The sequence below is a fragment of the Limulus polyphemus genome, unplaced genomic scaffold (assembly GCF_000517525.1).
Source record: "Limulus polyphemus unplaced genomic scaffold, Limulus_polyphemus-2.1.2 Scaffold4137, whole genome shotgun sequence".
Taxonomy (NCBI): domain Eukaryota; kingdom Metazoa; phylum Arthropoda; class Merostomata; order Xiphosura; family Limulidae; genus Limulus; species Limulus polyphemus.
In genome coordinates, this window is record NW_013669747.1 from 11968 (window position 1) to 25527 (window position 13560).

General features: G+C 33.4%; 1 protein-coding gene across 3 annotated transcripts in view; it reads right to left on the minus strand.

Annotated features, from left to right (window-relative positions):
• Positions 1 to 6459: 6459 nt before the first annotated feature.
• LOC106470648 (protein king tubby-like) overlaps positions 6460 to 13560 on the minus strand; it is a 62687-nt gene continuing 55586 nt past the window's right edge. For 2 of the 3 annotated variants that reach the window (XM_022399279.1, XM_013931214.2), the window contains exons 11-12: positions 8098 to 8223; positions 6460 to 6629 (exon numbers count right to left, since the gene is read on the minus strand). In XM_022399279.1, the coding sequence (XP_022254987.1) occupies positions 6601 to 6629; positions 8098 to 8223 (155 nt within the window). In that variant the 3' untranslated portion in view covers positions 6460 to 6600. Of the gene's footprint in view, positions 6630 to 7965; positions 8224 to 13560 lie in introns of those variants that run through there. The other variant, XM_022399280.1, reaches the window with a different exon arrangement.

The following is a 13560-nucleotide window of genomic DNA, read 5'->3' on the forward strand; positions in this document are numbered from 1 at the left end:
AAGTTGCGTTGTAAACACGCATACTTGTAAGTTGTAACGTTATTATTAGGCCTATACATACGATTGTCAACAACCGGTTCGTGGAGGTCATTAAATTCTAAGAACAGGTTCGCACGAACCGGCTGAATCCCACCACTGGTATACGTGGATTACTAGATTATAGTGTATTCTAAAGCTTTGTGAATTTTGCACATAATAATAATAAAATAGGTAGTCAAAGATCGTGAAGACTGTTTTGCCCTATCAAATGATGATACGATTAATTACTATTATCACTAGTTTGGCGCTAGGCCTGTTGAAAAAAGATGATGATGATGAACGAAAATATAAAAGCTCAGTTTTGGCTATTTATCAGTTTTCAAAGATCGTGAAGACTGTTTTTCTCTATCAAATGATGATAAAATTAATTACTTCTATAACTAGATAGGCGTTAGGCCTGTTGAAAAAAGATGATGATGATGAACTAAAATATAAAAGCTTAGAGAAGAAAATCCAGATGAATTTGTTTTGCTTTAATACGGGAGTCCATGCCACATAGAGAGTGCTAATGCACTCTCAAATTATTTATATAAAGAGAATATCATTGAAATGGTCGTGTTACGCATGCAGGTTGTTAATAATTTTGTTCTCAAGTCTGTTATGAATGCTTAACATTAACCCACAACAATGATTATGTCATCTGACAACGAATAGTTAGTTTTATTATAATTGAAACGCCTTTGACAACAATATACAATTCTACCAGTTTCTTGTGCTGCTTAAACTTTGTCAGTCGTTTACTAAGTGACCTTTGGAGAATTGAATTTGTTGACTGCTGTTTTCATGAAGAACTGTGTTAATCATGGAAAAAGTATTATTATATTTTTGCTAGATTATTCCTTAAAGTGGTACGACGGTAAGTCTGAAAAAGCTTATAACGCTAAAAAACGGGCACAACATAGATAGCTCACTGTGTAGCTTTGCGCTTAACAACAAACAAACAAGTAAAGTATATTTCTTGGATTGCTTAAGAGATTTGATATACCAAAGAAAAATCCAGAAGAGGGAACGAATTGTTTGTTGTTCAGCGCAAAATCACACACTGGGCTATCTTTGATCTGCTAACCACACAGCGGCATGCACAGGAGGCAGGTTGGGTGAGCTCAAGACCCTGCCTTTCTGTCCTAAAAGTACCCCCCTTTTTAGTAAAAAAAAAAAAAAGAAAACAACTATACAAATATAATACAGCAGATTCAACACCATGCTTGCTGTGAGTTATTAGAGAAAAAAAGGAACAATTGTAGCTTTAACATAAATGGAATATCGGGTCTTGTAGCACTTTACTGTAAAAAAATAATAATTGTAATATATTATTAAATGTTAAAACGCAAAAATTCACTGTTTAGTTTTAGATCATAGAAGTGTTTATAAGAACAAATGAAATATAATAATAGGGATCTGTTTGCTTCTTATGTATTTTTACTCTGTGTGTACCAGAGAGTGCCGACAGCCCCATCGTCTCTTCCACCACCCCCAAGGCTTGCCTTACGATGCTTGAAAAGTGATTTTTTTTTTTTATGTAATGAGTCTTTGCCCTTTTAATGTCCTCACATATTACTGCAACCATGAGTATCGATAAACGATTTTTAAGGTCTCAAGCCTCTAGAATTACCAATGACTGCAGAGAAGGGTAAATTTATTTGTTTGTACCTACGACTTACACATGATAACCTTTGAAATATAGATATTTACAACATTAACTCAATTCGTAGTAGTTTTATATCCCCCCCCCAAAAAAAATGATAAAAATAAAATAATTTAAATCTTAAGTAGGATTTATATGTAGAAGTCTGTTCTCAAATGCATTTTTAGTTTATAACAACCACAAAAAATGTGTGTACACATTAATATACATTATACACGATGGTTTGAAGATATTTCCACTCACGCTGAAACTGTTAGTGTCAAAATATTTAACTGTAAACTTAACCACAACTATCGAATACAATATGTATATTTTATGGATAAAACAAAATGCAAACCACAAATTCAAAAATTTCAAATAGATAATTTCTTGGTATTTTCAGCCTTAAATGACATCTTATGCGAAACACAGGCTAAACGGCCAGATAATAGACTCCAGACATAACCAGTCCTAATTTAAAGCTGCTGACACGAGAGTAGACAACCAGTTAGCAGCATCACCTTTGTGGTTACTCTGAGCCAAACAGCGGGATTAACTGTCACCGTTCTGAAGCCCCTGTAAATGAAAGTGGGGAGAATTTTCTGCAGCATATAGCGGCGCAAACTTTAGCACTCGAGACATCGTTCGGCCCACAGACATTGTTATTCTAGAGATTTCTGATCAATAAAAAATAAACATATGTTGATGCATAGCATTGAGTCGTAGCAGAATGCACTTGAACCCCTTTCTGGCAATTATTTTTATTTTTCTAGTTTTTTGTTCTTATTTCGTTCACTTATTGTTTTAATGTTCCGTCGTTGTAATAAAGACAATGCATGGCGTGAAGTTGATATAAATACTATATACTAAAGTAAAAAACACTGATGATTGACTGACCCTAAGCATAGTTGGGATACTGCATTATTATATTTAAAGCAAAACGGCTACTTAGATTGGGAAAAAAGAAAAGAAGCTGAATTTAACAAAAGTTATCAAAATAAAAACTTTATGATTTGAGGATAAACTAGGAAAGGCTTGACTGTTTACTAAAAAGAAAGGCGCACATAAGATGAGCAGTAGAAGTGTTAATATGACAATCGGAAATGATTCTGTTTAAAAACTCCACTGCTGTGTTTACAATTAATCTTATACCTGCAGCTGATAAATCGCAAAAAAAAAAGAAAAGAAGAGAATCGTAAGCATCTGGAAATATCTTCGGTCCATATGACAGTCAGAGTGCTGTTCCACGTACACGAGGTATAGTATGGCACAATACAACTGTCCCATGAAACAGTATGGATAGCTTCCGTGACTGGACGATGCTACAGGAGTCAGGGCGTGGCTTAGCGTACCCGAACTGTGAATCCAATGATTCATGATTCGAAACCAATTGTCGCAAAATTGGTGCTCCGCACTAAACGGCCGTGGGTGTACTAAAAAGCGATGGTCAAATCCAACATTTCGATTATTAAAGAGTAGCCTAACTGTTGACTAGCTATCTTCACTCTAGTTTATTAGTTCAAGATTATGGACAACTATACACAGATATGTCTTATGTAGCTTTGCGTGAAATTCTTAAACAAACGAAACTACAGAGAATAACATTTACAGTTGAACTGAAACATACCTCTATTGGATTGAGTGTGTTCCAAATTTTTAACATTAGAAAAAAAAAATTAAATATGAAATATTATGCATGTTAATCTTTTTTTTCTTTCTTTTTAGATAAAATAGATAGCCTAGCACTATCTTGCAGGAAAACATGACAAGTTTCACGTGGGCTATCAGCGTTAGCCTTCTCTAATTTAGCAGTGTAAGGCTAGAGGGAAGGCAGCTAGTCATCACCACCCACCACCAACTCTTAGGCTATTCTTTTACCAACGAATAGTGGGATTGACCATCACATTATAATGACCCCACAGATGAAAGGGTGGGCACATTTAGTGGCACGGGGATTCAAACCCGCGACCCTCAGATTGTGAGTCGAGCATCCTAACCACCTGGCCATAATATAATAAAAATAGATATATTACATAATCTAACCAATAGTGTTAAAGAAAGAAACATAAAAGAAAGATAAGGGAATATCTCACATATGGATGTGTAAGTTTGAGCTGTTGAAAAGTTCTTTACTAGGAAGTGCTGGAGGGTAAACTCTTTAGCTCAGTTGGCTGAGCACTAACCTGACGTGCAAGAGGTCTCTGGTTTTAACCCCAGCCGAAATAGTCAATAAAATTTAAATTATTGCAAGAAAAAGCAGGTAGCCAATTAATGAGAAGCAAAGAATATAATATTTGAGTTGTTAAAAAATAACTTATTAAGAAGTGCTAGTTTCTTAGTTAGTTCAGTTGGTAGAGCACTTTGCATGGTATGTGTGAGGTCTCTGGTTCATATCTGATAAAATTAAAAAAGAAAATTAGATTACTTTACTAGTGGTTAATAAAATGAAGCTAGCATCAACAAGTGCTTATATATTTAAGTAAAAAAAAGAGCTTTAAGCACAATCCTTCATATAGTGCTTACAACAATAAAACTTTGAAAAGAAAGTAAAAAGTAAATCAGGCCATCCAATGCTGCAGGCTTTCTTTATCTTCAATACTAGGAACACACCTCTCCTGAAGTGACTAATGTCACATTTACTTACAGTAAATTAGCTTCTAGAAAATATCATGCAAATGGTTGAGCAAGTGTAGCAAAAAGTAAAGAATAAAAAAAAAAAATCAATACACACCCATATAGCTTTGTTTGAACTGTTTAAAGACATGCAGTGTAAAACACAAAATGGTGTAAATCAACACCCTTACCACTACCACTAGGTGCACAGCATCACCAGTACCTCAGGTTAAGGGGTGCTACTGCAATTCTACTTCCATGACTTTGTATACTACATTTAATTTTTGGCAACGGAAATTATAAGCTTATCCACTTGATATTATTTGGTAAGTGCCATCTTTGATTTGTATGACAAATGTTAAAGAATTAGTTATACAAAACTTTGAATTTTTTTGGAGAAAGAGAGAATACTTAACTCATGCCCAAAAATTAAGAGTGATAAAGTTTGTGGAAAATAAATATTTCTGACCATTGCTTTAAAAACTGTACAGTTATTTCATGTATCAAAAATTAAATTTAATGTGTCAGAGATCATAGATCTGTGCTTTTATATTTTAAACCTTTAATGTTATGTTGGTATTTTTCCTGAGTTCTGGTAGTTCCAAACAGGAAAACCTGTATGTTAAAACAATGTATAATGATTATTATATTGTTTTATGATAAAAATTTAAAAAAGCTGAATAGTTGTTACAGATAATGATGAAACTTATACCAGCAGTTAAGTGTTTCTTCTTCACTGTTACAATCTGAGATGTTAACTAATACAAAAGTTGGATTCTCAACTTGAGATGCAAATCCAAGAAGTGTTAAATTTGACTATATGAAGATTTCAAATACCACAGTTAAACAAAGCTGGAGAGTTGCTGCTGTTTATGGTGCAACGTTTTGACATCCTACTAAAGAAATAACTATTTGTGGCATGTACTAGTAGGAACTTCTACAGCTTAGTTACCTAGTTGGATATCCATGCAATTGTGTTTTGGCTTTCTTACATATGCCTGTTAAAATCACACTTTTATTTTGCTGTTTTAAATTATAAGTAAACTACATATTATTCATTTAAAATAATCTCTGACTCATAACTTATTCATAGAGTAAGGTATATCTAAACATTAATATCTTCTTTAATTAGCAGGTATTTTATCACAGAAAAAAAATAGTAAGTGTATTTTAACTGGGACAACATCAAAAACAACGTTTTCTAGAGAAATTAGGAAGTCTGACAAACATGTCAACTTTTACTTTTGTCATAAGAAATATCTAAAAGTAAAATAATTTATTTTTTTTACTATTTCTTAGTGCTTTACTAAAAGTTATAGTGATGAAAATCATTGGAAGACTGTACTTAGTTGTTTACAAGTACACAGTGCTAATATGTTTATTCACAAGATATTCTGTAAATTACTAAATCGACACAGCTAAATGCCAACTAGAGTATAATTTAAAATCATCTGAACAATTTAACTTATATTTGCACTGAAAGAAGCGAAATAAAATAGTTGCACTAAATCTAATAAAAGAAAAGCACACTATCTTATAGTAGTAGTAGGCCTCCTTCGGCCAAGTTTGACCATGGATGAGCATCCGTCCATTGTTAGCTCATGTTGATTGCTCGTCTAGAGCAGCGTCTCTTGTGACTAAGGAGACCGACACAAGAGTGACAGTCCCGGTTGAAGAGGTCACATATGTGCGTTGATGCTGGTCTGTTTGCTGCCTGTTCCTTTTGATGAGCTCGCTTCTCTTCTACCGCCACCGTCAATTCCTCTTCTCCAATCTTCAGCTGTTTACGGAGAGTGTTTCTCCAGTTGGCGCGATCGGCAGCGAGGTTCTCCCAAGTTTCGGTGTTGGTGTTGAGCACCTTCATGTCTCTTTTGCAAATATCCTTGTATCTCAGCTGCGGGCAGCTGATGCCTCTCTGTCCTTCGGCAAGCTCTCCGTAGAGGATGTCTTTTGGGATTTGGCCATCCTTTATACGGCGCACGTGGCCTATCCAGCGCAACCGGTGCTGTCGTAACAGAGTGTACATGGTAGATCGGTTCGTACGAGACAAGACATCGGTGTTAGTTACCTTGTCTTGCCAAGAGATATCAAGTATGCGTCGCAGGCTTCTGAGGTGGAAGGTATTCAGTCTTTTCTCTTGGCTGGCATAAGTAGTCCACGTCTCGCTGCCATATAGAAGTGTGCTGAGGACACAGGCGCTGTATACAGACATCTTTGTCTTCACGGTCAGCTTAGAGTTTGTCCACACTCTTAGCGTAAGGCGAGCAAGCATCGTGGTTGCCTTTCCAATCCTCCTGTCGATCTCAGCATCAAGCGAGAGGCTGTCAGTAATGGTAGAGCCAAGGTAGATAAACTGGTGAACGACATCGAACTATCTTATACAGTTACACCAAATTTATAACATTATAAATAAGGAATAACCAAATAACATTATCTAAAAAACAATGTGTGACCCCTGTGGTACCGGGATATAATATTACATAATATATAAACCATACCACCAAGAGTAACCTTTATCTTGTATCTTATACTCTTTCAAACTATTGCTTAGTCACAAGAAATATAGATTTAAGCATTAATCCATAAGAATCTAAAGGTCACAACAAAGGGAAAAACTTATCATCATCCTACAGACACTGTTACATGAGCTAGCAATCACATAATTTCTGAAGATTACTTAGCTGATATTTAAGACATGAATAAAGATAGATGGGAATAATCAAAAATGAAAAAAAAACATTGAATATTATTTAAAAACAGGATTATATAACAAGAAAAAAATGTTTAACAATATGTATGAAAATTGTTTTATTCAAAATTGGTTGTAATTTATCAAGTTAGAGCATTTGAAAAAATAGATTGCTTTGTTATTGAAGCTGAAAATCCTGTTTGGTTTTAAATAACCTACAACGATGTTTAAAATATTTAACTACAGTATATGTGTACTGATATAATGATGATAAAATAATAGCTATGATGTGTAGCAAACTCCAATATATAATTTATGAAACTGAAAATTCTGATCAGTGTATCAATGATATACAGGATATATTTGTATATTTTTCAGTAGCATGGTATAACATTTTATATAAATTTCTTTAAATATGACACATCTTCTGTCTTACTTATATAACAGTGGTGTCTGTAAAGATTAAAATCACCACTGATGGATATAAATTTGTGAGAAAATATTTCAAACAGAAACAGAAATTTTCATGTTTAATGTACTAAAATATATGAATCATCTTATATATATACAGTGATATGTATGTGTATATGTTTCAGAAAACTTCATACAGAGCTCACAGAAAATTATGAATTATTCTATATGTACTGCTATAGGTGTCAGCATATATTTCAGATGTGTATTGGGTGAATCAAGATTTATGAATTATATTAAATATGTTTCTTATCATATGCATCTGCATACTTTCTTTAATATATTTATTTAAAATGTACTAGTGTTTATGATTCATGTTATTTCCAGTGATTTGTGTTTACACATGTTTTGGAACTATTTGTATAAGGTATACCATGGTTCATGATAGATGTCCCACAAATGTTTCTAGTTATGTGTCCTCTCATCAGGCATTACTGTTCATGTTATGCCAGCATTTATACACTATCTTTTATGTAAAATCCTGGTGTTTGCACCAAAGATGATAATGCCTGTTAAGACTAACTATAGGTAGTTAATTTAAACAAGACTATTTATTCTTCTTCCAGGAGAATTACACAATATCTTACTAACAAAAAAATGGCAGATTAGGTGTTCAATACAGTTTTACTTATTTTAATAATAAGTATAACTAATTATTCACATGCTAGTTTGGTGTCAAAGCTGGAGATAGCAATGGCAAATGCTTGAAGACCACACATGGGGTACCTGTAATCCAATGTAAAGATGTCTTCATCCACTCGGCCAAATTGCATTATGATGTAGCCCACTGGAAATAACAAAACTTAACTTAAATATTTCTCTACAAAACACATCTGAAAAAGTTAAAATATAAAAAGGTACAATACATACATAAGACACAAAATATTCATCTTAAAAACTAAAGCATTAAACATCATAACATTTTTTAAGGAATTATAACATAAAATGTTTAATACACAAAACTACAAAAATATTTTAAAGAATTACAGCATAAAAAGAATAATATAAAGTAATATCAAGGCTGGTAATAGATTAATAATTGCTTTATGCAGAAATTAAGGCTTCACTTCTACTCACACTAGAGTCCCCAAGTATTTATGGCACCAAAGAAATTGTCACCTTAGGCAGCCACCTATGTTTGCTATCTGTAATGCTGGTCATGAATATTAGGTTGACAAATAAGTTTTTTGTGTGTTATACAGAGGGTCAAAAATATTATATTAAAATTATCTTGAATATGTAAATCATGGGACAGTTGTATTTTGTCATAATATATCTTGTGTATTTGGAACTGCTCTACGACTGTCATATGGATCAGAAATATTTTTAGATGCACATGATTCCTTTTTTTATTGGTCAACTGCAGAGAGATTTTGAATTATTAACACAGCATTGGAGTTTATAAACAGAATCATTTCTAACTTTGGAAAATCAGTAGAAAGAAGTCTTATCTTTGTTTCACCTGTTTTATTAACATTTCTACTGGTCTAGTGTGCAACTTTCTTTTTAGTAAACACTCAAGTCTTTTCCAGTTTATCCTCAAATAAAGTTGATTTTGATTAATCTTTTTGTTAAATTCAGTTTTCTTTCTTTGTTTTCAATTTAAGCAATCATGGCACTTTAAATATAACAATGCAATAGTCTGACTACGTGTACCATCAGCTGATCATCATTTTCTTCTACTATAATAAATAAAGTGTTTATTTCAACTTCACACCAAATACTGTCTCCTTTACTTTGACAACAATAACTCGCTACATCAGTCCTTCTGTAAAGGTCCATGAATCTCTAGTAATTGCTAAGACAAGATAACTGTGTCCTAGGTTAATGTTTGAAATGTTACTTATATATACAGTGCACATGTACCAAAAAAAAAAGTTCCCAAATGCACTATAAAATTTCAACAACAGTAAAAATTAACTAAAAATAATGTACTACTTCTATCAAAGTTTTTAGTTAATGAAAACTAAAAGGAAAATTTTTGTAGTTTTAGTTTTTATTTTATTAACTTATTGCTTTAATTTTTCGTTTTGGCTGTGTTTAAAAACTGGTGAGATTGAAAACGATGGTTTCTATTCAAAGACATTTTTCAATACTTTATCCACTGTCACTATCACAAAAATTAATCAGCTGATCATACTTTACTGAAGATGTGTGTTACAAGGTCATAAATAATAATAACCCATAAACTTTGCATATGACAGAGCAAAAAAAAAGAAGTATATACAGTACAGACTTGCCATTTGCTTCCCCAACGGTGCGTATTATTTCATTTAAAAGGATTTTTAATTTATTTATTTCTAATTTAATATCTGGTGCTTATCAAGTCTAAAGGGAAATGTAAATTGAATCACATCAATGGAAAATGCTGCACACACACACACAATAAATTGACAAAAATACCAAATGTTTCATTCTGTCTTATGCATAAGTAGCATGAGTTTGCTGTCAAAACTTCCCAAAATGAGGTGACGGCGATATTCTTTGACACAATTTCACATGTGTGTGTGTGTAGTCAAGTTCAAACACAGTTTGCTGTAAAAAGAGATTTTATTCATTGTCAAAATAGTTCTAAAAAGTACCAAGACACCATTCTGGTTACCTACACAAGTGCCAAGGTTCCAGTCTGTTCCATTATAACTCAAGTGCTATGTATATGTACATATGTTTATTTTTTGTTGATTATAAATCTATAAAAGAATAATGTCTGTAGGCCACATGAAGTCTAATGGCTTGGGTGCCAAGGTTTGAGCCATGATATGCTGTTGAGCATTCTCTCCACTTTCAGCTACAAAGACTTCATAACTGTGACAGTTTATCCCACTTTTCGATTCAGAGTAACCACAAAGGTGGTTAATGTTGTTAACTGCTTGACTATCCTCATGTCAGCAGTTCTAAACTAGGGATGGTTATGCCTGAGATCTCTAATCAGGGCATTTAGCCCTAGTATCACATAAGGTGTCATTAAGGTTGAAAATACCAAATACCACAAAATATTCTATTAGAAAAATTTATATTTTGTGGTTTCCATTTTGCTTTATTTGTAACTAGTTGTAGTTAAGTTTTACACTTCAATATCTTGACAGTAACAATTTCTCAGCATGAGTGAAAATACTTTCAAACTATCATGTATATTATTATACACACATATATTTTGTGGTTGTTATAAAGTAAAAATGTCACTTTGATGTAAGCTTAATTTTCCCTTCCTTCTGCCCTCCAGTGGCTACAAGTTAGATTTTGATACCTGTGGTTGCAACACTGTGCAGAGGACATTAAAAAGGGCAGGGTCTAATTAACAAAAAAGGGTACTTTTCATCATCTTAAGGCCAACCTTTGGAGGTAAGGGTTGGGGGGTAGAGGAGACTATGAGTTGCCTCTGATACACATAGGATAAAAATCCATAAGAATCAAACAGATCCTCATTTATTCCTATTCAACTGGCCTTATAAAAACTTTTATGATCTAAAACCAAACAAAGTGAATTTTTGTGTACTAACACTTAACACCATTTTACAATTTTTTTTTAACTATAAAGAACTGCAAGTCCTTGTGTGCCATTCATTTTAATGCTGAAATCTTTTTTTTTTCCCTAATAACTCACAGCAAGCAAGTGTGGAATCATGTGTTTCTTTTTTTTTTGTAGTTGTTGACAATTTTTATGACAGAGAAATAAAGGGCACTTTTGGGGTATAAAAAATCTAGGCATATTGATCACATATTATTTTTCAGCTTTTATATATAATACACTTGTTTTGTATCATTTAATAAATAAAATAAAACTTATACAAACACTATTACATTTGATTTGATTTGTTTTAATGACCATTTTATTAAAAATGTAGAATCAATTTCAGCTTTATAATTTATTAGCTGCCCCTTAAAACTTTCTGACCCCCCTGAGTGGAAACCTGACTATGCCACTGAGACAGGGGCTGGAGTCCACCCAACCATTCACCTGTGCTCATTACTGCTTTTTACCCTGTTAACAGCATGAACTCAGTAAGTAACCAACTTGATTCAAAAGATAACAAAATAAAAGGTGTTAAAGACTTCCCAACTCCAAGAAACTGCAAAGAGTTAAGCACATCCTTTGGTATGTGTGCTTGGTAAAATCAGTTCATTCCAAACTTTGCTACAAATGCTGAATCTTTATATCAGTTATGAAGAAAGCATATCAGTTGGAAATGGACCCCCCAGTGTGAGGATGCATTCCAGAAATTAAATCAGGCTTTATGTGAATCCCCCATCTTGCAACTTCTAAGAAAAGGTGAACATTATTTTCTGCATACTGATACTTCAAATGTTGGACTAGGAGCAGCTCTGTATCAGAAGGGTGTCATAGCATATGCCAGTAGAACACTGCAGAAAGAAACTATACTACTACTAGAGTTAGAATGTCTAGCCACAGTCTGAGCTGTAGAAAAAGTTAAGATATACCTAGACATGCTTCCTTTAAACAGTTACAGATAGCTCTGAAGTTAACTGGTAGACTGGTGCATTGGTCAATAAAACTGCAGGACTTAACATCTGAAATACTTCAAAGAAAATGAAGAGAGAACCAGTAACCTGATGCCCAACCTAGACATCTTACTGATCACCCAGAAGAAACTACAGAACTGGACATCGGTAAGCTATCACCTAAACTTTTTGCTATTGTCAATGTTAACACAAGAGAACAATTGGCTACTGAACAAGCTAAAGATGATGAATATAACCATATATACTCTTATTTTAAAACTGAACTATTACTAGACGATTCTACTATAGTTGCAGAGACTGTAAGTAAACCCAAAGACTATGTCTTGAATGACAATGTTCTTTATTACATAAAAAGGATTGCTAGAAATGGTGAATTCAGACCAGTTATTCCCATAACGTTGAGACTAGTGATGTTAATTGAATTGCATGATCAGCCTATAGCTGGTCATCTAGGTGTCTGAAAAACAATAGACAAAGTATCCAGATGTGATTATTGGCCTGGTATGAGAAAGAACATTAAAAATTATATGTTGTCTTGCTGTTTGTCAAACCACTAAGTTTGATCAGAAGCAGCCAGCTGGGTTTATGCAAAGCACTAAACTACACTGGTGAAATAATAGGAGTAGAAATCATGGGACCTTATCTTAAATCTAGTACAGAGAATAGTTATTTGTTGGTTGTAGTGGCATGTTGTTTTAGATCATTATATTGGTGCTCAAACAGGGACCTTTTTCATAAAGGTTGAGTTGTGACATTGGATTGCTTTTGTTAATTCAGTGCCAAGTGATTAATTCAGTAATAATTTAATTTCAGTTAAATATAACTTAACTTGCATTGGAAAATAACTTTTACTATGGAAGTTAGTGAATCTTATGTGGCAAGTTTGAAGCAGTCTGTGTCAGTATTTACAGAGCAGGTAAAAATGCTGATATGTATGATGACTGATTTACTTGTAAGAGAAACGAAGTTTCCCTCCCTTCAACCTTCTATAGTTCATTCTACCTGTAGCCCTGTGGAAAGTTCATTGATTTATGTCACCACAGTCAATCCACCACCACTGCCTGTTGAGAAGATTGACAGTATGTCAAATTTTAATGTCTTAGAGTTTCTTAAAAGTTTGGAAAGGCATTTTTATATGTATAAAGTACCTGAGAATAAATGGGTGAAACTGAGATATCTTGTTTGAGGGGAGGGCCACTAGAATGGTGGAAGGCTTTCAGACAGAAATGGCTTTTGAACACTGGGGCAAACTTAAAGAAACCTTGACTAATTTGTTCCCCGCAGTGTTAGATAATATCGAAATGGCTAAGGAATTCTTTAGTAGAAAGCACCACACTAATGCATGGGAGTCAGTTGAGATGTTTATTTGGAAAACTGTGAAAATTATGGGACCCTGAAACTACAAAAAAGAGAAATTGTGAAGTGTATAATATCATAATTGCACATTTATTTTGAGTAAATATGTATGTATGTGTTGCAAAACTGACACTAGCTTCTCTAGCAGTGATGTACAGATATTATTAATGTAATAAAAGGTTATGTAAATTTATGATCACATGAGATGTACTCTTGTGACCTCACAGAGTGAATAAATACCCTGCTATAAGCTTCATAAAATGAGTCATGAGATAGTTAGTGAATT